At 46.9% G+C, this 24,035-nt stretch overlaps 1 protein-coding gene across 1 annotated transcript; it reads right to left on the bottom strand.

Annotated features, from left to right (window-relative positions):
* Nucleotides 1-955: 955 nt before the first annotated feature.
* Nucleotides 956-22,949, bottom strand: SLX4 (SLX4 structure-specific endonuclease subunit). Its single transcript, XM_066561103.1, has 14 exons — nucleotides 22,285-22,949; nucleotides 21,262-21,501; nucleotides 20,350-20,524; nucleotides 18,391-18,606; nucleotides 17,261-17,475; nucleotides 16,051-16,364; nucleotides 14,292-14,568; nucleotides 12,959-13,047; nucleotides 9,918-10,064; nucleotides 8,217-8,386; nucleotides 4,892-7,323; nucleotides 3,949-4,051; nucleotides 3,323-3,736; nucleotides 956-2,330 (listed from the first exon to the last, which is right to left on the bottom strand). Exons 1-14 carry the CDS (start codon nucleotides 22,649-22,651, stop codon nucleotides 1,967-1,969), a joined length of 5,523 nt encoding a protein of 1,840 aa, XP_066417200.1. The 5' UTR covers nucleotides 22,652-22,949; the 3' UTR covers nucleotides 956-1,966.
* Nucleotides 22,950-24,035: the final 1,086 nt, after the last annotated feature.

Genomic DNA, 24,035 nt, shown 5'->3' with positions numbered 1-24,035 from the left:
CGTCCCGAGCCTTTCCCCGTGTGCCGGCCGAGCCGCCACGGCCGCCCGGGGTTTCCCAAAGCTCGGCTTCAGGCGGGAAGGGAATGCCCGCCCCGGGGAACACGGAGCCTCCAGTGCAGAGGCTCAAGGAACCAGACGCGATGGCAGCCAGCGCCTTCTGAGAGAAGAACATTTCCAGAGGACACCAGAGCAGAACTCTGGAGATCTGTACCTGGGCTCCATGTCCTTCCAGGACATCGGTGCCCAATCTGGGCACTCTCAGGGGCTGGAGCTGCCCAAGTCTGGAAAGTCTTGTGAAGGGAGCAGTGAGATTGTGCTGATCTTGGGCATGAATCTGAATTCTTAGCAATCACGCATGGTTTGGGTTGGACGGGACCTTAAAACCCATCCCGTCTGACCCCATGCCATGGGCAGGGACACTTTCCACTATCCCAGGTTGCTCCAAGCCCCGTCCAGCTCAGCCTTGAACGTTTGCAGGGATTTGGAGTCCACATCTTCCCTGGGTAATCACAGGGATGGTTCTGCCAAAGGCTGCATCACCTCTCCCAGACACTTTGTGTTCCATTAGACACCTGACATAAAATCCTCCAGAAGAAATTTTATACTGGAACGATATGGAAAGCAAACCAGCAGGAAGGATTGCTCTCTGATTTGTCCCTTCCATATAGAAACGCTGGCACTGTAAGTGTGGATCTGTTGGCCCAGCTGAGCCTGGCTACTGGGACATTCCCGCCCACAGGTGTTAGGAACCCCTTTGTTATTAGCAAAATAGGTTGCCCCAAGTCTTCTTCACCACCAGTTGAAGTTTTCAGAGTTCAAGTTTAGGTTTTTTAGGCATAGGCTTCCCAGTCATGTTCTCACTCCCTAGTCGAAGATGGGAAGAGTAGTCTAGTTCAATAAAGTTCAAGTTTTCTATACAATCCTGTGTTTGTTTACTGTTCCATATGAGAATGGACAGGATTTAAATTGTTTATTGTATATAATATAAATCAAAATCAAATTCTGTATTAAAAAAAAATATGTCCAACATATACAAAGATATCTAGAAATCTGCCCTCTTTTTGTGTTCTGTCCCTGTTCTTCAGTGAGCCTTTGCACACTCAGAACTGCCAGAACAGACAGAAATCAGAAGTTGTTATGAAGGTCAATATATAAAATACAACAATTTAGGGTCCAAGACTTCTCTCGGAGTCCCAGACACTTTACAACTGGGACCAGTCCAGTTTGGCAATGGGACTAATCCAGGCAGTGGGTTTAGCTCAAGCTGTGAGAAGTGCTGAAGAGTTCCAGTGCTCAAAATTGCTTAAATATTTTCTTAAAGACATCTCTGCTGGGGGCTTTCCCATGACATGGGGTATCAGGGGCACTTGTGGGAGGTGTCACAAAGCAAACAGAACAAACCCCTGCCCTGTTCTGCAGCCATTTCAGAAACACATATTTAGGAGTTTTAGTAGAGATTGCCAAGTGAAGCAAGAAAAAAAAAGCCTTTTATGTATTTCCACAGCATTCCCTGCCTTAAAAATCAGCAGTGCAAACTGTGCTGAAGAAGTGAAGATGGAAGTCACAGGAGTGTAAACAGGCAGCACTTGACAGAGTGGATTGAATCCTGGAATGTGAAGGGTGAAGCATTTCTCAGCCCAAATCCAGGGAATGGGTTCTGGCACTGAGGGAAGCACCAGCACAAAGAAAAGTTGGGGGATCTAAGATGTATTGGAAAAACGGAAAGAAAAGGCACAAGAGTCAAACTGGGTGAAAAGAGGTTGCAGGTGAGCTGTGTGCTGAAGGCAGGGCAGCCACGGGGCATTTTGTGCAATCGGAGCAGAGGGCTGGCAATGGGAGCTCTCCAGGATGTCACCTGGGATCGGGCCACCAGGAGCAGCAGTGCTCCACCCATCGCCGGCTGCCGGAGCACCAGCTGGGAAGGAACGGGGCTCTCCAGCTTGGCAGCAATCCGCGTGCAGGAGTTTCAGCGAGTAGGGGCGGGCTTCACTCGGTATCTCCTCCTCTGTTTCCTGCTCTCCTTCCTTTTCTGCACCTGCTCTTTCCGGGCTCTGGCCATGGTGGTTGTGATGCACTGAGAATCCAGGAAGTCCAGCAGCTTTGCCTTGGAGATTTTAATGCCATTCTGTTTGAGCTCTGCGTGCAGATCAGCCAGCTCGATGGGCTCGTAGAACAGAATCCTGTTGTACAGGGCCGTGTTTGAGCGGATGTAGCACCTGACTGCCTCCAGCTTCTCCTCTTCCCGAGCTGCTGCTTGAGATGCTGGAAACTCCTCTTCCTCCTCCTCCTCAGATGTAAAAGCACAGGTTTCAAAGCCATTCACAAAGGAACTAAAAGCAGGACAAAACAGACCAGAGGTGAATTAAAGAACAGCTCAACAAGGACAGGACCAGAGCTCCCTGTCGCAGACATCTTTCATGAAAAATCCTTTCTTAAGATTTTTCTTTGTGAGAAGCTGCAGTTTCAGCAACCAAAAGTAACCAATGGTTATCTGCTGCTGTGGAATGCAACAGGTAGACCCGTGATTGGTCTCCTGTGGGTGTTTGGATTTACTGACCACTCATAGCAGAGCTGGCTCATGCTCTGTCTGAGACACAGATCTTTGTTATTCATTCTTGTCTATTCTTAGCTTAGCTAGCTTCTCAAGAAACCTTTTCCTTTCTATTTCTTTTTAGTATAGTCTTAATGTAACATATAAAATAATAAATCAAGCCTTCTGATCATGGAGTCAACATTCTCATCTCTTCTTCACCCTGAAAACCCTTGTGACCACGGTCACAGCTCCCCAAATGCCTGATGGTGAAGCCCTATGATTTCCCTCTATAGGATCACAGACCCTGCACTACCAGCACCCACAAAATGAATGAGGCAGAACATGGCAGGGCTTCTGCAAACTTCCCATCCCAGCCAGGACAGCGCTGGTCCAACTCACCCAGCCCAGAGCTGTATGGAATTTCTGGCTCCTGGCCCTTCCCTCCTGGCAGGCTCTGCCAAGGGGTGCTGTGCTGTCCTCTCCCAACTCCAGCTTGCAGGTTCTCAGGCAGCATGGAGTGCTCCATGTCACTGACCTGCAGACCAGGCATATCAGATTTGAGCCTTGCCCATAAGCAGCCCTTTATGTTCTGAGAATAGTTCAGTGGGAATTAGACTGAAAATCCAAATCCTGTTTCTTTTGTAGGAGTGTGCTGACCTCCACGTGACACACTCAAGGAGGTGGCAGGGCAACTACAGGCCACAGGGACAGTCACCTCTGTTTGCCTCATTCCTACCTCATCTCTGTCCTGCACTCCTGAGTGTTTTGTGTAGGATTTCTCTGCCTCACCTCTGTGAACCAAAGGAGATGTCGCTTCCATCCAGCGAAGAACGTGCCGACTCCTGGGATGCCGGGAGCTCCACACCATCAGCTGCCAGGGACACAGATGGCCTTTCCTGCTCTTTGGCTCCTTCTGGGTGATGTGTCACTTCAGTTCTGTCCTTGGGTATGGCACAGCCTGCTCCATGGGATGCATCATCAGCCTTGGCAAGCTGCTTTCTCTTGCCCCCAGCCCTCGGGGCACCGGCGCGGTTCCTGCCCGCAGCCCGGCCTGCCTTGGGCTGCCTTGGGGACTTCTGGGGCAGGGGCTGGGAATAGGAGATTTCATCCTCAAAGTCAGAGTCCTCATCCTGATGAGTGTACTGGAATATCTCCTTCAGCTTCATCACCATCTGGCGCTTTGGGAGAGCACGGACACCGAATCTGAGAGAGAAGGTGGCAGTTTAGGTTACAGTAACACAGCACCTTCCATCGTCACAGCTCAGCAAGAGGCTCAGGCCAGGAAGTGCAGCTGGAAAAGTGTGATGTGACCTCAGAAAGCCCTGGCTGGAGCTTCACCAGGGCTCCCCTTCTTTCCCACTGCCTGCCAGCAGGGACCTCTTGTAAAGAGCCATCCTGGGGGAGGTAATGCTCACCTGCTCAGCTCCTTCTTCAGCTGTGGGGTCTCCATGATGGAATAAGCTGGCATGGGTGTCACTGGAGTGCTGGGGGACCTGTTGTTCTCCTGACAGGAAGGTTCTGCAGCAGAATGAAATTACTGTGATGAGAATCAGTATAGAAAGTACTTAAAATGGCTGGTAACTTCTCCTCTTAGTGGTATAAATCCATTATTATCTAATAATTGTTTAATACTTCCTTATAAGCTGCTTTAGTTATTACTCAGATTCATATTGGATAGAATAGTCAGCACTTTTTTACCCCCCTTAATCAGGATACTTGGTTTTCACTGACTTTACATCAGAAAACAGTTTAAACTGGGACATATGTCACATCTGAAAATGAGGCCATTCAGGGCTTTGTTAGAACAGGCAACATTTAGAGAGCAGTTAAAACCATGTTTACTGAATTCTGTGCAGTGGTCCTTCTCCCAGGAAGAAAATTTCCTAACCGAGTCTTGATGCATAAAAAAATTGAGCAAATCAAAGCTACTGAGGTCTGGAGTTAGATACTGATTTAATGATTCCAGTTTACTGATGATGTGAAGCATAGCCAGTCTCACACATCATGTTCTAATCACCCCTTAAACTAATCATTTAGTATGGCATAATTATTTAATTACATACTGCAACATCAGTTACATCAATCCACTGGCAAGCAGGCCTGTGTTTTATTCTGCTTTCGTTGTTTTTTCTCTATCCATGAACCCACAGCTTCTGCAAGGAGTACTGCCACTACCAAAGGACTGGTGACAATGAAACACTCCAGGAATCCCACATTTAGCCTGGCCCTGCCAACTGCTTTGCATCAGAAAACCCAAAGGCCCTTTCAGTGTATCAAGTGCATCACAGGTAAGATAATCACTAAAATAAAAGCAGTTTAACCTAGCCCAATAAATCCAGTATCAATACAAGCTCTCACCAGGAGTCTTGACAGGATCTGTCCCACCGGCCCCGGCTGCAGCTGCCAACCTCTGAGACAGAGGAAGAATCTCTGGAAGTTCATCTTCCTTCTCTTCTCCATTCCAGTCCTCCCAGATTTTGGAGTCCAGGTAACTGGCTCTGCTGCCCACTGATGAGCATGGCTCATTAGGGCTCTTCTCAGGGCAGGGTAAGGCTGCTCTCCTGCCAGCAGGACTTCCTTGGAGAGGGGTGCTGCCCTGAATTCCCTGCACCTGGGCTGGGCTCTCCCCCTGCTCCTGCCAGGAGCCAGGGCTGGGGCTGCTGGCCATGCTGCTCTTTGCAGGGCTGACCTGGCCAGAGTCATGGCTGTCACCTCTGGCTGGGGACAGATACCCAACGTGCCAGCAGTCATCAACAGGGACTGGGGGCTCCTCACACAGCAGGACACTGCTGCCCAGGGAAGGCAGACTTACTTCCCTGTCACTGTCCTCCAGCTCAACCACACTGATGTTGACTTTATCTTCCAGTGTGGGTAAACCTGAGATATTGGCACATTTGCCTTCCCTGTTGGTGTGGCCAGGGGAGAGGAGAACTGGAGCTACTGGAGAAACTGGAAGGGGGTTCTTGGAAGAGGATTCTGCTGCTGGGCTACTGGGTAGGCTCCTTCCACTGGCCAAGTCCTCCATAGGCAAATGTTTGTCTGACAGTGTTGTTTCATGAACTTTTATTACATTTCCAGCCATTTCATGGTTACTATTACCTGCTGCTAAGTTCTTTGTGCTGAGTTTAGATCCTGGACCCTTTAAAGAATTAATACTTGTGACCAGAGTCGGTGTTGAGAAGCTTCTGCTTTTGCTCAGAACTGGTGTTCCTGGCACAAGCCAGGAGCTGTCTGTGCCTGGAGACATTTCATTACTGAGCTTCTTCCCAGGGCTTGGGTTTGGACTCTGTTTGATCTCTGTACAAGCACCTGTTTGTCTGCTGAGAGGAAATTCAGGGGACACCTTTACATCACCACTTACACACACTGTGTCTGTATTGCCACATGAGACCTGGGCTGATCCCTGCTCTGCTCCAGGGACTGATGAGTTATGGTCAGGTTCTGCTATCTCAGGACCTTGTTCCGTGTCTGTACACTTCAGGTGCCCAGGGACTTCCATTTCCTTCAGAGCAGAGTCAGACTCTGGCAACTTCTTGCCTTCTTGTAACTCCATTTCATCATCAGAAGAAGATAAAACAATAACATCACCCTCCTTGATCCCCTGAGCTGCAGCATCCTGAGTCCTGCCTGGTGATGACAACACTGGGACATGTGTGTGCTTGTTGGATTCACTGTGAGGAAGCTCTGCTGGAGAAACTGTGATCTCATTTTTTGATGCAGCACCCAGCTCCTTGGCTTTCTGGGACTCTATTTCATAAGATGGGAATGATCTTTCCTTTTTGTTTTGCTTTGGTGTTGACACATGTTCCCTGGCAAACTTTCTCTCTGATTTTGGAGATGCAGGTGAAGAGCCAAGAGCAGGAAAAAGGGACACATAAGGCTGGGGAGTTGGACTCCTACAAAATCCATTCTTACATGGAGAGAGGTCTTTTTGTGACTTGCTGAACACAAGTGAATCATTAAGACCAACATGTTTTTCACTAGGGAACTTTCCTGATTCTTTGGTAACTTCTTTCACCGGGGAAGGTTCACAGTGATACCCCTGAGAGGCAGAAAACAAATGTTCATAGCTGTCATTTATACCAGTATCACCCTGGAAACCAGGAATCTGCTCTTCACAGTGATCTGCCTTGTCCTGTGAGACCTGAGGTGACCTGGAATCCTTCACATCCTCACATCCCCCAAGAGCCCCTCCTTCATTAGCACCATGGGAAGTTCCATCCCATTTCTGAGGTTCACTGTGGTGAGGCACAATAGAGGTCTGTGGATCACTCATGCTCTTGCACCCATTTATATTCTGCATCTTCTCTTCTTGTGCAGACAAGTCACATTTAGATCTTTCCACACCGTTGCCATCCCTCAGATCTTTGAGGCTGCTGCTTACTGAGGCAGATTCAGGTCTCTTTACCTCTTCCTGCTCAGTTTGCTGGTTTGTACCTTGGACTGCCTCAGTGTCACTGCAGATGCTGCAGTCTGTTCCCTCGCTCACCTCTCTTTCACCCTGAGCCATCTTTCTCTGAGTTGCAGCAAACTCATAGATTTCCTCCAGCTCTTGTTCTCCCACCTCACTGTCATCCTCCTTCTGGCACTCAGGGCTCAGCATAGCTACTTCTTCCTCATCTTCACCCACCCACACTGACTTCAAGAGGTCTTGGAAGTTCTCAGCTCTGTCCTCACAATCTTCATCATCCCTCACAGAGATAAGATCTTCTTCTGAATCCACTCCGGAGGACACCGGGCTCTCTCCAGTGCTGCTTTCACACTCTGCCATCAGTTCCCTCACACCAAACCTACAGGGATACAATACTAACATTAGAATTTCCTCCAGTATTTCTTCACCATTTGGCTGTCAGATCACTTTTGTGAGCTTTGTAAGGAATTTACAGGAGGATGTTGAGTTGCAGTCTACTCCTAAAATTCCAAATACTCTTTCCCAGGTGTCACTCATATGAAAGTATCAGGCACATTCTTCCTTTTCTGTGTTTGAGGCTGATTACACTAAATCCTCTTGGCAATGGGAAAGTCCCATGGAATGGCTGGGGCTAAATTCCTGGCTTTTCTGAGTGACAGGGCACCTCTCTATATACATATGGCAAACCCCAACCATGTCCACCCATATCTCAGCAACTGCTCCTGTTTCAAGCTCTCAGTGCATGCCTAGGATCACGACTGAGAGCATGGCTGACACAACACATCAAAGCCTGAGCATCCAATACATTCTACAAGTGCTGTTCAGATGAAGTGAGAATCACATAACAGAAGTTGTGCTCATCATCTTCAACATCCCTGCCAACAGACATTCTGAGACAAAACTCAGCCCAAGTCTGCTGAGCATATACTGAACACAGAAACTCTCACAGTTTTTCAACTGAGGGCAGGATGTCTTTACAGGCAAGCTCCATTTAAGATGTAGCAAAGGCCCATGGAATTAGTAAGGCCTTAAAACTGCAATGGAAGATCTCAAACTGGAAGACATTCACTATCTGCTGAGCATATACTGAACACAGAAACTCTCATACAGTTTTTTAACTGAGGGCAGGGTGTCCTTACAGGCAAGCTCCATTTAAGATGTAGCAAAGGCCCATGGAATTTGTAAGCCCCTAAAACTGCAACGGAAGATCTCAAACTGGGATCTGTGTGCCTGAAAGCCTGAGGGGCTCCAAGAGATGCTCAGGGTACACACCTGGCAGCCAGGGCCTGCAGCTGGGGCCGCAGCCCAGCAGGGAAGTCGGTGTCAGCAGCGTAGAGGTAGCGCAGGAAGGCAGCCACGGCCTGGGCGGACACATCGCTGAGCAGCGCCCGGCGCGCCGGCGCCGCCCCGTCCTCCTCCACCAGCAGCCCCTCGCTGTGCACCTGGGGCAGGGAAAGCACAGCCTGTTTGCTGACAAAGCAACACAACACCTGCATTCATCCTTGCTCCCATCCCTTCCCTCGTGCCCAGCCCCGGGACCAGGAGGCCAAGGTGGGGCAGTTATGCAGAGCTCCCTGTGGAACACGCCATGTCCTTCCTGACTCTGTGGCTGTTAACTTTGTTTAACTACTTGCCTTAGTCACATATATAAAAGGTGGTCTTAGAGTTCTCCACTTAGTTTTGCAATCAAATTACTTCCCAGCCCAATTTCCATCTACAACTCTCTGTATGAGCTTCATCTGGTCTGTTTTGAATTTACTTGGAAGCTGCACAGGAGCAGGCTCTGGGAGCATAAGAACTCCCTCACTAGCCTTGTAAAAAGTACAGTCAGTGCAGGTACCTCCAAAGCAAGAGTGACAAAACCTCTGTGTAGATTATTTTAAAGTACTTCCCAGAAACTTCCTATTCCCTGCTCACACTTCCCAGCCTGGGTGACAGGCAGGACACACCAAGATGGACAAGGCAGTCTGTGCTTGCACAGGGACAAAAATGCAAGGGCAGGAAGCACTTTGAAAGGTTCCTTCTGTTATTATGATATTTTTTGAAAAACCCCTTTGCTAGGGATTTTTCTCCTGAGAAGCTGAGAAGCCTCAAGAAAGAAATGTGAACAATAATAACCTGATTGTTTGGGAATGTGGTCTGGAGACCGTTTACCAACAGGTACATCTTTGATTAGTTCCACGTGAATTGTTTTTAATTAATGACCAATCACCATCAGCTGTGTCAGACTCTGAGGAGTCAGTCAAGCTTTCATTATCATTCTTGTTTAACCTTCTGATATATCCTTTCTCTTTCTTTGGTATAGTTTTAGTATATTGTCACCCTGATTTTTTAAGATTTTCTAAGCCTTCTGATGTTTACATTCTTGTATCAAACTTTCTCACACACTTTCTGTAAATAACTGATTGTTTTGCATTCTTTTATAGAAGAAGAGAAATTTGATGGACTGTTAGTTTGTCCAGTGTCATTGGAGGTGGCACTTTCACCCTCCAATCCACTGTCTCTTTTGGAAATCTATAAATGTTAGAGTCAGAAAATAAAGTTCCCTTTTCTTCAATTTGAGAGCAGCGGTGTGTGTGCTTGTGTTGTTTTGTGCCCTATAGTGACCGTACATAATTTCTTTTAATAAAATGTCATAAAATAATAAATCAACCTTCTGATAACATAAAGTCAAATTCTCATCTCTCACCTCGTCCTAAAAACCTCACAACACCACATCCTTCATTGCTCATGGGTGGAATGCAAGGATCCTTGACTCCCCATAGCCTCCCTGGCCAGGATTAAGTAGCCAAAAGTTTCACCACCTTGTCAGGATCTATTCTGCTTTCCTAAGCTGAAGCACCACTGCAGGTCCTGAGGCAGTTGCCATTAGGCCAGCAGTGCTGTGTGCTGGCTTGGGGCACTGGCTGTCTGTGGGGTGGGGCAGTCTGGGCTCTCCTGAGCAGGAGCAGGAGGGATGGCAGCAGCACTCACAGCCTGAGCCGCCGCCGGACACCGCGCGTACAGCACGAACAGGTGAGCGTAGAGAACGTCCCCGCTGTCCACCTGGAACTGCACATCACTCAGGTGGGGGTTGTTGACCATGGCACCAAAATCTTGAGCCAGCAGCCCGAGAGAGGCCTAGGACACAGAAGGAACACAAAGACAGGTGTTAGATGTCAAACATTTTCCCAGAAAAATAAGAAGGGTGGGCCCAGCCTGGACATACCACCTCTGCCTCCTGAGGGCAATCATCAGCTTTATGAACTTCAGGTCTTCCACAGGACAAGCAGACAGGTCTAACAAACATTCCTGCTTTGTTTTCCTCTACTTTTCCACAGCCTGCCCATTGTGGAGAAAGGGCAGTTGTGTTGTATTCTGCTGTATTTGTGTCACAGCACATTATCACCCTCAGATCTCATCACACGTTTCCTCTGTGGTCTAGCCACAGCCTATAGTTGGCCTCTTGATCTACTGCTCCCACCACAATTTTAGCAAACTGTAACTTCCACTTCAACAGATTTGAACTCAATTCACTATAATCAGGATAAGAGGAAAGAGGATGACTCAGGAAGGGGTAATGAATTTCTTCTCTCTTTTTACTGTCTGTCAATGACAGCTGAGAAGAGCAGCTCTGCAACAAGGGGCCCCCACAGAATAAAACTGATGTAGGCATCCAGTTCAAAGGAATTTATGAGCATGCTACTGAAACCTCTTTTGTAAATTCCACTCCATTTTAAAAAAGAAACACAACTTTTATTACCATTCCAGAACTCCTGGCTAGAATTCTGGGGAGGGCTGAGTTACCTGTGGCTGGTTATGGTGACAGTAAGGTCAGGCTTGGGGTATGCTGCCAAAGACAGCAAGGATGGCAAGACAGCTCCTCTGGAGCTGCTCCCAGGCAATCTCCTGAAGACTCAGATCCCTCCTGGTGCTGCAGCTCTGGAGTGCTTCAGAGAAGTTTGAAACACCCTCAGATCACAGCTGGGTGGAGAAACTGCCTAACTGCACGTGAAAAGCAGTTTATGGTTAACACCCTAATCATTGACCTTGTGCTTTTCAAACCTACTGCAAGTTTTATTCCAGGGAACATCTGCAGGACATGCAGTTCCACCTGGAAAAACACAGCTCTTCATTTTCTTAGCAGGTTTCTACATTAGCACTGGGCTGTGGAGAGCCAACCTTTCAACTTGCTCCAGCCAGCAGGAATTAGCAGCACACACCAGAACACTTCTCCCAGCCTTCAGAGGTGGGCTAGGGAACATTCTGCATGTTGTGGCAGTGCTCTGGACTGATCTCCAAAGGGAAGGCAGGAAACTCAGTCTGGAAATTAATCTGACTCCTCTTGTTTTCTTCTTTTTGGCAGGTGGGATACCTGTGAGGCTGCTCTGGGGCTGCCAGCAAACACAGGCTCCAGATGTGATGTTCCAGGCAGTGAGCCCAGAACAGCTTTCCTGCTGGTGCTAAAATTATCAATCAAGAATGGGGAAATTAAACAAGGCCAGAAACCTCCTGGCTGCTCCATTCTCTGTCCAAGGCAAAGAAACTGGCCAGAAGGCAGCTCTGAGCAGGTATGAGCTGTGCTGGGGAACACACCAGAACGTTCTCTCCTGCTGAGGAGGCCACTGAGACTGGACCCCACTGATGTGACCAAGGGTCTCCAGCACAGGGACATGCTACCAATGCAATGAGTGCATTTCCTCTCCATGGTTACACTGTTTGTGCTCATATAAAGCACAAATCTCTCCCACTGGCAATCCAGCTCTTCAACAACACTTCACTGGCTCAGGAAAACTATAATGGAAACAAACAGACTGAAAAAATGACCATACTTGTTTTGCTGGGAGCAACTGAGTTTCAACACAATGTGAGAACAGTTTCTGTATTGCTAAAGGCCTCTGGTTTAATAGAAAAACAAAACAAGGCCTTTTCCTGCTAAGGATAAATCTGTTTAATACTCCCAAAGAATATCTAGAGTTTCTGTACCAAGTAGCTGGGATCCTCAAGTTTAATACCAATTCTCACCTCAAGGAATTGTCTCCTTTTAGAAGTATCTTAATCCTTTAAGCACAATATGAAAGTATGTTGTCAGAGCACCAAAACGTACTTCCTTTCAGGGCATGATTATTTATTATCAAACAAAAGATAATAAGTTTCATCAGATAAAGTGGATGACCTTGGTAAGAAAATGAATTAGTTTTACTTTGTATAAACTTCAATTGAATAAAACTGATTATACATTCATGGAAAATTACACATCCCCTGGTGCATGTGGGACAAGATGACATCTACAGAATACCACATAAAAAAATCATCTGTGACTTACTAGGCTGTGTTTCTCACTCAGTCACCACAGAGCACGCACAGATTTTCAAACTAGATCCTCTGTGTTCCCACAGCTGAGGGTTTTCTACACCAAATGCTTTAAAAGCTCAATTAGCAGCAAAATCTGCTCATCTTCCATGGCCCTCACAACATTCCATCACCTACCAGGCCTTTATGCCAGGATTTAGTACAAGTCAAGCAGTCCTTGCAGTGCAGGACACAGTGTGGGGAGGAAGGAGCTCCATTCAGAACCAGCCAGAGCTGGGTGTGTGAGCCCAGAGGGAGCAGCAGCAGCTCTGTCTCTCCTGGGCTGCTGCCAGTTTTCTCCTGGATAACCTGGGCATTAAAGAGTACTGCATAACATTCTGCAGCTGCATCCCTGCTTCCTACCCCCAAACACTCTCAGTGCTACAGCTCCCTGACCTGCACAGCCTGGCCTTCTGCTCCCTGGCATTTAAATCATCTCTCATCAGGTAGGACAAGTACTGAAAAATCCCCAGGCTCTCGTGGGCATGGATGGAACATCCCAGGTGTGCTGATCTCACCTGTGCCCATGAGGAATCCTCAAGTCACTGTGAACCTTAAGCACCACTTTGTTTCCACAGACAGGAATGGGAAATATTCCACACTTCTTTGAATTGTACAAAGGGAACAGTTTTTAATTGTTATAGATGAATATATAAAGAGTGGAAAAAAAAGGTTATCCTTACTCTTTTAGTGCTGCTCCTGAGGAGGCTCTTCTTCTTGGATGGGGGCACAAAGCCACTAAGTGGAGGATCACTGGAAGTCAGTTCTTCTCCTCAGGGAAGAAAATGCACATCACAAATCACACACAACCTCCTTGTGAGACAGAATGACCTAAGAACTCCTAAGAGGATCCTTGCTGTGACAGCTGCTGTGACCAGGCTGGCTGGGTGTGAGGCTCAGCCTCTCCCTCATGGCTTTCTGCAGGGTTTGGCTCTGGGTTGTGACAGGCTGAGGTACCTAAGCACCATTTCACTGTTATTTATGTACATTAAAGGGCCAGGCACCATTTGCTGCAGTTTAGCAGGGAAATGAGGAGTATTATATCCAAGTGCAAATGCAGACAGGTGAGCTCAGAAACTGTGCTCTCTTTCACAGATGACAAGGAGACACAACAGATTCTGCTGAAGAGGCAGAGCCCTTTAAGGGGTACCAGTGCCCTCAAAATGTGCAGTTGTGCACCACATGCAACTGTGACTGGGGACCTTAGAGAGCTGCCCACAGAGGAATTCCAGGTGTTGTATTTTTTCAACCCTGAGTAGGCACAGATAAACTCCAGGTTTGTGTAATCGATGTCCAACACAAAATCATCCCTCTTTGTGCATCTCTCATCCAACTGTCTCAAGACCTGAAAAGACAGTGCACAGAACAGAAAGGCTGTCCAGGCAGAATCATGGAATCTCAGACTGGTTTGGGTTGGAAGGGACTTTAAAGCCCATCCAGTGCCACCCCTGCCATGGCAGGGACACCTCCCACTGCCCCAGGCTGCTCCCAGCCCTGCCCAGCCTGGCCCTGGGCACTGCCAGGGATCCAGGGGCAGCCACAGCTTCCTCAGCATAGGGAAAAATTTCCTCATAGGGAAAAATTTCTTCCCAGTATCTAATCTAAATATAACCTACTTCAGTTTGAAGCCAATCCCCCATGTCCTTGTGAAAAGTCCCTCTCCAGCTCTCTTGTATGCCCAAGATAAGCAGGAATGAAAATTTTGTTCCAGCTGTTGAACACATCCAGGCTCCCTCCTGGCAGAAAATACTTTGATTCCTTTAATTTTAAAATAAAATTTAATATCTGCTGTCCAGAAATTCTCTTAAAAGCTGGGATTTATGAATCATTTCAGAAAGATCAGGTTGATTGTATCTACATCTCACTGCAGGAAAATGTGCCCCCACAACATCACCTCTTGGATCAACACCAACAACCTGTGGGTGCTGCTGTCTCTCTCTGAGTCAGCCCAGCCCCAGCCTGGCTCTGTGTAGCTGAAGGAACCAGAGGCAGGGCTCACAAGCTGCCAGAACTCACCTGGCTGCTCTGCTGCCTGAACGTGGCCAGTGTCAAGGTTCCACTGGGTAAGGGTGAGTCCTTCCCTGGCCAAGTCCACCAGGTCCTGCAGGGTCTGAATGTCCTGGCTTGGGGATAAAAGCTGCCCATCACCTTCAGGGCCTGGCTTGGATCCATCACAAGTTTGGCCTCCAACCTTTGTGCAAGTGGGTTCCTGAGAACTGAGGTCAGGCTGAGGTTGCTGGGATACTTTTGGCTGATGAGATCCCACTGATGGCTGAAGGTTCTCTGAATTATTCTGATCAAGTGAGGAGGGAAAAAAGACACCAAGAAATTAGATCTTGTTTCATGTATTTGCAAAGCTCAGAGTACAGTTTCATACTCCTGAAAGATCTCTGAAGGATCACAGAGCATTGCCCAGGTACAGGGGATCCTGAGGAACATCTCTGCAGTTCTATGAAGGACTCTCCAGAGATGAGACAGCTCTGAACAGAGGAAAGAAAACTACCATGGAAAATGCAGAAAAGTTGGTTTGTCCAGGAGCATGTCTGTGCAGGCAACTGCCAAGCAGACAGAAAGGATGGGGGAAATGCTCCCAATTCAACATCTAAATATTTAATTATAGCTGGAGTTCCTGGCAAAAGTCACAGCTGAAGCTCTCCAGCTGTGCTCTCTCTCTCTTCTGTTCTGAGTTCTGAAATGCTTTTGCATTTTTACATTTTAATGGAACTAAATCAAACTTTCACCTTGGAGTGGGTATTTTCCAGATTTGGTCTTTGTTTCCCAAAAAATAATTTTGCTCATTTATTTCTAAGTAAAAATAGTTCAGCCATTTCTGTGAATGGAAAGAATCAGAGGAAAAACACACTCTTGCCATGATTTTTAACATATTCCTGCTTTTTATTTTTAAACTTCTCTGGCAGTTTCTGGCTTGAATGAAAGGTCAAAACTTCCTAGAGTGGAGTCCCTCCTCTCCAGCCTCAACCTGCAACAAGCCAGAGAAACATTGGGCTTTGACTAGGGAAGAAATATTAAATAAAGCACCTAAATATGCACAGTAGATTTTGAACAAGAGCACCAAACACTTCTTCAAGAGAAGAAAAAGGGAAGAAAGAGAAGTGTTATCCTTCTTGGAAAAAATAGACTGAAAGTGCTTTGTCTGTTTCTGTGGGCACTTTTTATAAAAATACAGAGCACTGGAAGAGGCAGATCTGGGTGGAAGCAAAAGGAAAGAGGGGAACTGAGACCTGGACCAAAGCTCACATGCAGCAGGAGGGATGCACAGGGGAGCCTGAGTGCAAATGCTTTGCTGTACAACTCCAGGCATTCATTCCCACCTTCTCTGAGCTAGCAAATATCAGGTTTCAGTTTAGATTTTTCACCCCAGTCATTTTTGAGTGCAACATGAGCAAAGTTCACACTAGAAATGACCAAGTACAAAAACAAGAGCCAAGCTGCTGTAAATATGGACAAACTAATGGCACAATGAGCAGGATGGGATCCCTTTCCTCAGTACTCTCTGTTCCCATCCCTTTCACTTTCTGAAAGCCCAAAAACCCCCGTAACATGAACCTTGTTCTCCTCTCCAAAAGGCAGAAATGAAAGTTCAGGATCCTCAAACCTGACTGGGTATAAGCAGGGGAGAACAGGTCACAGGCAGTGAGTGTGCAGAGAGAGGGGATCACTGGTTTACATTCCAAATCAGGAAACAGAAGGGATACAGGGCAAGTATCAAGAACTAGGGCAAACACATATCAGAGCAAGGACAACAGAGCCCCACCTGCACAGGCTTCCAGGGTTCAATTGGAGGGGTTAAGGCTGCAGTGTAGAATGATTCAGGGTCACAGGGTCCTGTCAGAGCACTGATGTTCCATAAAAAGCATTTCTGGGCTTTGCACAATGGCATGAGCCAGGCTGCTTCTCCAGATTCATCCTCCAGAATCCTACTGATGGGCAGCTGAGGGGTGGGAGGGAATTCCACCTCTTCTGTCAGCATCATGGCTACTCTCTCCTGGATCCTCTTGTGGACCTTCTCTGGATCCTGGAGCAGCAGAGGTGGAGGGGCACTGGTGCCTTTCCTACGCCTTTTTTTCTCTTTAAAAAGAAAAGGAACCCAAGTAAGTGAACAGCTGAACACACAGGGCAGAGGAGATCAGCACAGCAGCTTCTTCAGTGCTGTAACCAGTGACAACCAAAAGGCATGGGAACACAACTCAAGATTGTGCAGGTAGTGCAAAACCTCACATGGCCCTTACAGGAGAAAGGAACTCCACAACACCCCCATGAAGGGTCCTTTCCTTGTGTTCTGGTCATGGGTGAGATCAAACCACAGCTCACACAAACACTGGGCAGGCTCCATTTGGAAATGCTGTGTCTTACTACCTTTGCCTTACTAATGCCCAGCCCCAAATCAGCTGGGAGCACCTATGGGCAGGAGCAGGGCTGTGAAGAGTGAAGTCTCCCCTCTGGACAGCTCTCAGCTCTCTCCCCTCTCTCCCCAGAGGCAGCTGTCTGCCTTTCTAAACCCTTCTGCACTCTGGAATGGTGAGGCCCTGCTCAGCAGCATGTACTGGACACACATGGCACTGCAGAAAGGACAAAATGATATCAGATAATGCTGAAAAAGCTGCATTAATCCAGGCTGCAGCAGGAGGAACAGGAAAAGAATCTACTACAGGAGAAATAGCAATCATATTTTCATATTATTTCTCCTCACTTCCACAGTTCACAAGAAACAACAGCTTAAGACTATTTTACAGATTCAAAAGAACATATCAGTGAAAAAAACCACAAGATTTCTGAAACCCATTGACATCCTGCTGTCATTCTAGACTGCATCTGGATACTGCATATTGTGGAAGCTCTGACAGCTTAAACAAAGCAGAACAGGGCTCTCATCCCTCCTGTATCCAACAGGGAAGCTTAGGTGGAGAGCAGCCCTGTTACTCCTGCAATACCACAGCCTGACACCAACTTCCTGTAACACATACCTGACCCTGGTTTCCATTTGATTGGGAAAGCAGCCACTGCTTTCACATTTGTGACTGATTTTGCTTGTTCCTGCTTTTCTTGCTCCAAGAGAGAGCGTGACATTGCCATGGCAACCTGCAAATCTTCATCCTTGGGCTCCATTTTGGCCCTCTTCTGTGTTCTCCTCAAGTCCTCGTTGGAGGGGCCTTTCCTCTTTGCCCTGCTGGGCTGATTGCTGAAATCCAAGAATGCAGCAGGAAGCCCCAGTTAATGTGGCTGGATCAGAGACAACAACCACTGAGTACTCCACAGCAGCTGTTCCATTTGCTCACAGAGATTCCCATGTCAAGCATAATAAAAACCATTCAGTACTTTCTTTCCTAGCAAAGAGCAAAGGATTTATCATTCATGGAATTTAGAGCAATTTAGAGAAGTCTTATTTTGGGATGTAAGCATCTGTTATCTCTACCTTGAATGACTTTTTCTATCAAAGGGGAACAAACAAGTTGAAGCAGGGAGCAAACCAGATCACCAGAAAATGTTTTCCCACCCCTCTGCTTGCACAGGGAACAGGCAATGGTCCCTCCTAGGCACAACAGGACTTATGAGCCCCTCCACAAACTCACTCAGGCACCACTTGGAGCATTCTGAAGATTCTGCTCAAATTCAAGCGAGCAGCTCTGTACCAAGCACATTCCAAACCATCACATCTGCTTCCTCTTTGGCTCAGGATGAAAGGATATTCCCAGGACAGCCATGAACTGAGGAGCTGAGGCACTGGCACCACAGATCTCAGGAAGGGCTCCACACTCATACTCTGTGGCTCACTCAATAAGCTCAAACACACCCATTCAGCTTTACTGAGCAACTGCCTCACACAGCACAAATCATTCTGACAAACCACTGCAAGGTTATTTACACCCCATTTTGCTCCTGCCTGCTGGCTTTTAAAGTCATCCACTACCTGACCTCTTCTGAGGGAAATTCAGATGATTTCTCTAACTGACTGCCACATCCTCCTCACTGAGTCATGGCTCAGGGCTCACCCAGTGTGTGAGCCAGCCTTGCATTTACTGCTCTTCCCAACCTCCAACACCTCTCAGGCCAAAGGAAGCAATCAGCATCTTTTTTTTTTTCTTTACCAGCTTACCTGGGACACTGAAGAGCTGCATCACCAAGTGTGGCCACCTGCAGCTGCACTGCCTGCAGCAGCAGGTTAGGAGGCACTTCCATCTCCACAGCACAGCGTTTCAGGTGGCTGACTCTGCTCTGGGGGGTTTGGAACTGCTTCCCACAGATGGGACACTCAGGGACCACTGGTTTGCTGCAGGATGACACCTGTGCTTCTTCCATCTCATCCAGACACCTGGGAGACAGTGGCAAAGCTTACCTATGGAGACTTGCAAGGGTCCATGCTAAGACTGAAGCCATTAATATATTAATATTAATATTACACTGGTATTATTAATAGAAAGCACAATCACTTCTAATATCAGTAACAACCATGAACTAAAGAAACAAGAAATATGTGCCCACTGCTGTGATGAACACAATATGGAACAGTTACATGGACATAATGGTCTCAGAGGCACATTAAAAACATATTGCTCAAAGGCAAGTGCAGTGAATAACTTTAGAATAATAAAATCCCACATGGTTTGGGGTGGAAGGGACCTTAAAGGACATCTTGATCCATGTCCTTAAAGGATATCTTGATCCATGTCCCTGCCATAGGCAGGGACACCTTCACTAGAACAGGTTACTCCAGCCCTGCCTTGAACATCTCTTGGATAAGGAGTCCACAGCCTCTCTGAACAACACACTTCATTCATTCCATCACCCAATCCCTCTTCCTGCATTCATTTTAACATTCCAGCTCATTTATAAACCCCTGTTAACAGAAAAGGGAGCAGCTGAATTGACACCATGCTCCAGAATGCAGTACAATGAACTTCAAATCACTTCTGGCAGGCCACAACAAGGTAAAAATTTGTACTTGTTCTTTTTCTGTTCTTTCCAAAGAGATTCAGGGTATGAAATCCTGGATCTGCAGGACCTATTACAAAAGTCACTCCCTGGTTAGGTAATCACACACACAGGGCTGTGCTAAGAGACCATTCCGCACTGGTGATTACTGGTGTGTCAGTGCATCTGTCCATCTACAGCTCCACTCTTGGGATGAAGGCTGCTATCAAAAATCCCTGGCTAATATAACCTTGTAATCTCAACACATGATTACATGTGAATAGTTTAGAAAGCCTGACTTTCCAAAAAACATATCTAGCACTCTCACTGTTTTCTAGTTTTTGTCTCTCAAGCAGCACAAGTTGTCTGAAAACAGAAACAACAATAACACCTAGAAAGCTGCAGGTGCAAACTCCTGATCAATGGGAGCCAGTCAGTAACATGATGTAGGACTGGACAATTTACATCACTCCTGCTATCTGGAAGTGCTTGAATTAAGAATTTACAGTCATTCAAAAGTGTTGTTTCTGATACTTTGTCAACAGAAAAGCACAGTTTCAATTTCCAGAGAGTTGCCTGTACATAATATATTGTGTTTGATTTTTATCACTAAGGAAATTGTTAAATGAAGGGCAGTAATTTCAACTGAATCATCTCTCTGAGCAGCATCATATTTCCCTCAGCAAACAGCTCAGATACAGTGACATACCTGATCCTGGCTTCCATTTGATTGGGAAAGCAGCCACTGCTTTCATATTTGTCCTTAGATGAATTTTATCAAAACAGAGCAAACACAACTTTGTTGGCTGAAATCAGTAGATCTCAACGTTTGCATTAGGGAGTCATCACTAATGGAATTACTATGGTTGGAAAAGACCTTTAAGATCACCAAGTTCCTTTACAATGGCAGCTCCTCTGCCACACTGCTACTGAAAGCAGATTTGGCCTGGCCACACACACACAGAAGCCCTGCAGGGCAAGGCAATCAGCCTCTGCTTTCACACCAAAATGACTCCTTAATTCAAGCCTTAAAGGTAAAGACCCTTATGCAGAATCCCTGCTCCCACTTTCTCCCCTGGCTGGGCTGAGTGAGCAGTCTCTGGGGGCTGGATGGAAGGACAGACAGGTCCTGCTGGTGTCTGACCTGTTGACGTGCTGCTCTCGCCGCAGGCTGTTCATGGCTGTGAGATCCTTCTGGCAGATCTGACAGAAGAACAAACCTGCATCCTCCAGGCTTGCCAGGCCTTCCTGCTTGGATTCCTGCTGGAGAGCCAAAGCCAGAGCACTGTCGTGTTCCACGGATGGGAGATGCTGGGTATCTGGCAAAGAAGGCAGAGATGATGTGAGATGGAAAACTAAATCCTGTATGGAAGGTGAGAAACTGGTACACTTGTCATTATTAAACCAGACACAGAAAAATTCATTGCAATCTTTCCCTTGCATCTTCACACCTGATCTCCACCAGGAAAGGTACAACCTGCTCCCTTCAAACACTCCAAGACTGGACCAGCCCAGGAGCAGGAGGTGACAATTTGCTCACAGTGCATCACATGTCAGGGACAATGAAGGGACAGTTTTGGCTGAAGTTTCTGTGGAAAATAGGGAATTTTGTACATCAAATAACACAGCAGATTTTCATGTCCATACAGAACCAACAGGGACTTGATCTATAAAGAACCAAGCAGAGTAAATTTGCTGTGAATTCCATTTATCAACACAGAACATATCACCTTAGAGAGTGCTTGGATGGGGCTACCTAAGAGCTGCCTGACACTGTCCCAAGGGAAGGATGACCAAGTTCACTGATCCTGTTGGAATTTCAACCTGTTTCCAAAAAGACAATTATTTCTTTAGAATTTACATGAGGTTAATTCAGCCTTAGAGAAGAGCTGGGAAAAAAGGATAAACAAAGTCCTCTCAGGGATCTGGAGTGATTTGCACAGCAAGCCACTAGGCCAGCAAGGAACAAAGCCCTGGGATCCAGGACTGCTCCTGAGGCAACCATTCTCACCAGGCACTCATTCTGCACACACCAGAGCCAAGAGGAGACACGTACCATCCTCAGGAGGCTCCTGCTCCTGGCTCCTGGCAGGGAAATCCCAGCTGGCTGCAGCCTTTGGCACGCTCCCATCTGAGCTGTGCTTCAGCTGCTCGGGTGCCACCCTCTTGAACTGCTGCATTCTCTCCACCACCAGCTCTGCCACCCTCACCTTGGGGGTGGGCGAGGAGCAGGATCCTGGAGGAGTAGCAGGAAGGAAGGGGAAGGTAGTCTGGGAACAGCCACTTGGAGGATTTACTAGAGGGGGAGAAAACACCACTTTTAGCAGGCAGTTTTAAAGACACTGAGCTGCTGGGAGGCCCCTCCCTGCCAGCAGCCTGGGCCAGGCTCAGTTCTGCAACAGCCACTCTTGGAGAAGTGAACAATTTGTGTAGCCACAGTAACAACACTGGGGTTCTGTGCTACAGGGGCATTTAGAGACTTTTGTAATCCTTTTATAGGCAGGAATATTAAGGAAGCCTTGCATGGTCTCCAGCAGGGACATGGAAGGCTGTCCCACAGCTCTGCTCTCCCAGCATTCCCACCACACAATGTCCCATTCCTGACTGACCCAATTTATCAGTTTAAGGACTTCCCCACTGGTGACTGCATTGTGGCCATCATGTGTAACAGCTACTGAAGGACTAATCCTTTATGAATTAATCCAACACCTTTTTTAACTCATTCATATTTTTGCCCTTGAAAACATCCAGTGAGGGATGTCACCACACAATGAAGCACTGAGTGAAAAAGCAAAAAAGCACCACAATATACTCTGAGCTTGCTTCTAGATGATCTGAGAGTACTTTTCTCAGCTCTGATACTGCAAAAAACAATAAATAACCACTGGCCAACGAATCACTTTGTACCAAGGCTTTACCCTGCTGAGGGACACACTGCTAGGTTAAACCTGTGTAAGGTGCAAACCATCCAACAGTGCTGCTGCATCCCCTCTGGATGGATTTCTCAGAACCTTCCCTGAGCTACAGAGTCCTCCCAGTCCTTGCCTATCTTCTGTTTGAACTGTTCAGGGTCACTTACCTGCCAGAGACCTCTGGCTACCCTCAGAGGTCCCTGTGCTCAGCTGGCTGGCAGGGAGAGGGCTCCTTGCTCCATCCCCCTGTGCAGTCTCACCACTACAGGCTGCAGCATCACCATCTTCTTCATGCACCAATGTTTGCTCCTTTGGACCCAGATTTTGAAGGAAGTTTTTCTCCTTCACTGCTGGTGAGTGATGATGGGTTTGGCTCTTAGCAGCAGCTTTGCCTCTTCTCAATTTGCTTCGTGTTGTGGTGCTCTTTGGCCTGTTCTGACCCCTCTTTGTTGCCTCAGCATCCCCAGCCTTTTTCTTTGCCCCACTCAAAATATTTGCCCACAACTCTTTAAAATCATTGTCCTGTTCATCCATTGGCTTTCCAGGAACACTGTGAGGACTGGAGGGCAGGGGGGAAGCACCAGAATCAGTTCAGATTTGCATCAGCCCTTCCAGCACCTCAGAGATGTCCATTCTCCAGATTCCAATGAGGTCACCAGACAGAGTGGGCACTTCCAACAGTTCATTCTTCCACACTTAATTCACATTCAGCAGAGCACGTTTTCTCTCCAAGGACCTCACCTGCTTTCACAAGCTGGCTCTTCAGAAGACTCTGGATTATAAGTTAGGCACCTCAGTTTGTGCAGAGCACGTGTAGGATCATCATGGCAAGGTACAGAGCTTCAGAGAGACACTTAAGAAAGCCCTTAAACAAAGAAACAAAAGCAGGTGGTCATGCATGATGGTACAGGCAGATGCACTGTGGGACAAGGTGTAAATTGCTGAAGGAGAAGAGAATTTGCATGAAATACTGAGATTAGAAACAGCACATATTGACCCCAAAGAGTGTCCCTATAACTGTACTACAGACATGCCAAGCCATATCAGCAAAGGAGAGGAGAGACTTTAAAACAGCTATCTGATATGGGGTAGGGTTTTGTCTTGGAGCTCTGCATTCAGACAGTCCTTCTGTTATACAACATTCCTACTTATATATATTATAACATATACTTATATATATATATACTTATATATACTTATATAGCACAAGACCAGCAAATGCAGCAGGGAAAAACTCCCTCCTTCAGCTCATGCAGTGATTCTGGAGTGTTGAACACTTTGAGACACTACAGTTTCAGAGAAGAGAGCCCAACCTCATTTGGAAATGTAAATAAATGGAGTTTCTGGCACTTCAGAAGGGGTTTTAAGACAAGTCAGAGAACAATTCCACTAAACACATTCACCTTTTCTCTCCTCTTACTTCCACTGTTGCTCACTTGGGATTAGCTCTCCTGTTCCTGCTGAATTCTTCCCCTGAGTACTCAATAAACCACAGCACTGATCATGTTTCCCAAACTGCTGTCACATATATGAGGTAAACAGACTACATAAATGGTATTTTTAAATGAATTTCCTAATCTTTTCAGCTACAGCAAGAACAGCAGTACTAGGCAGGGATTACCTGGAACAGCATTGGGTACAGTGTCCAGATGGAAATGCCATCAACATTAAAACTAGAGCTCTATTCTTACATGTTTTCTTTGTCCCCTTCTTCCTAGTCCTGAGTTCATGATGGTTCTGGCTATTTTACCAGGGGTTTTTATTGCTCCCAAAACCTCCTTCTTTCAAACCTAAAGCAGAGTGTTTCACTTGGAATGGCAGCAGCTGTGGTCCAGTTACTCCAGTAAAGCTCTGGGCACAGAAGGACTCAAAAAGCAGGAAAAACACATGGGGGGATTGTTTTCTCAAATGGCTTGGC

This window comes from Molothrus aeneus, chromosome 16 (genome assembly GCF_037042795.1).
Source record: "Molothrus aeneus isolate 106 chromosome 16, BPBGC_Maene_1.0, whole genome shotgun sequence".
In the NCBI taxonomy this organism is placed as follows: Eukaryota; Metazoa; Chordata; class Aves; order Passeriformes; family Icteridae; genus Molothrus; species Molothrus aeneus.
Note: the sequence above shows the minus strand (reverse complement) of the source record. Positions and strands in the feature narration are given on the sequence as shown.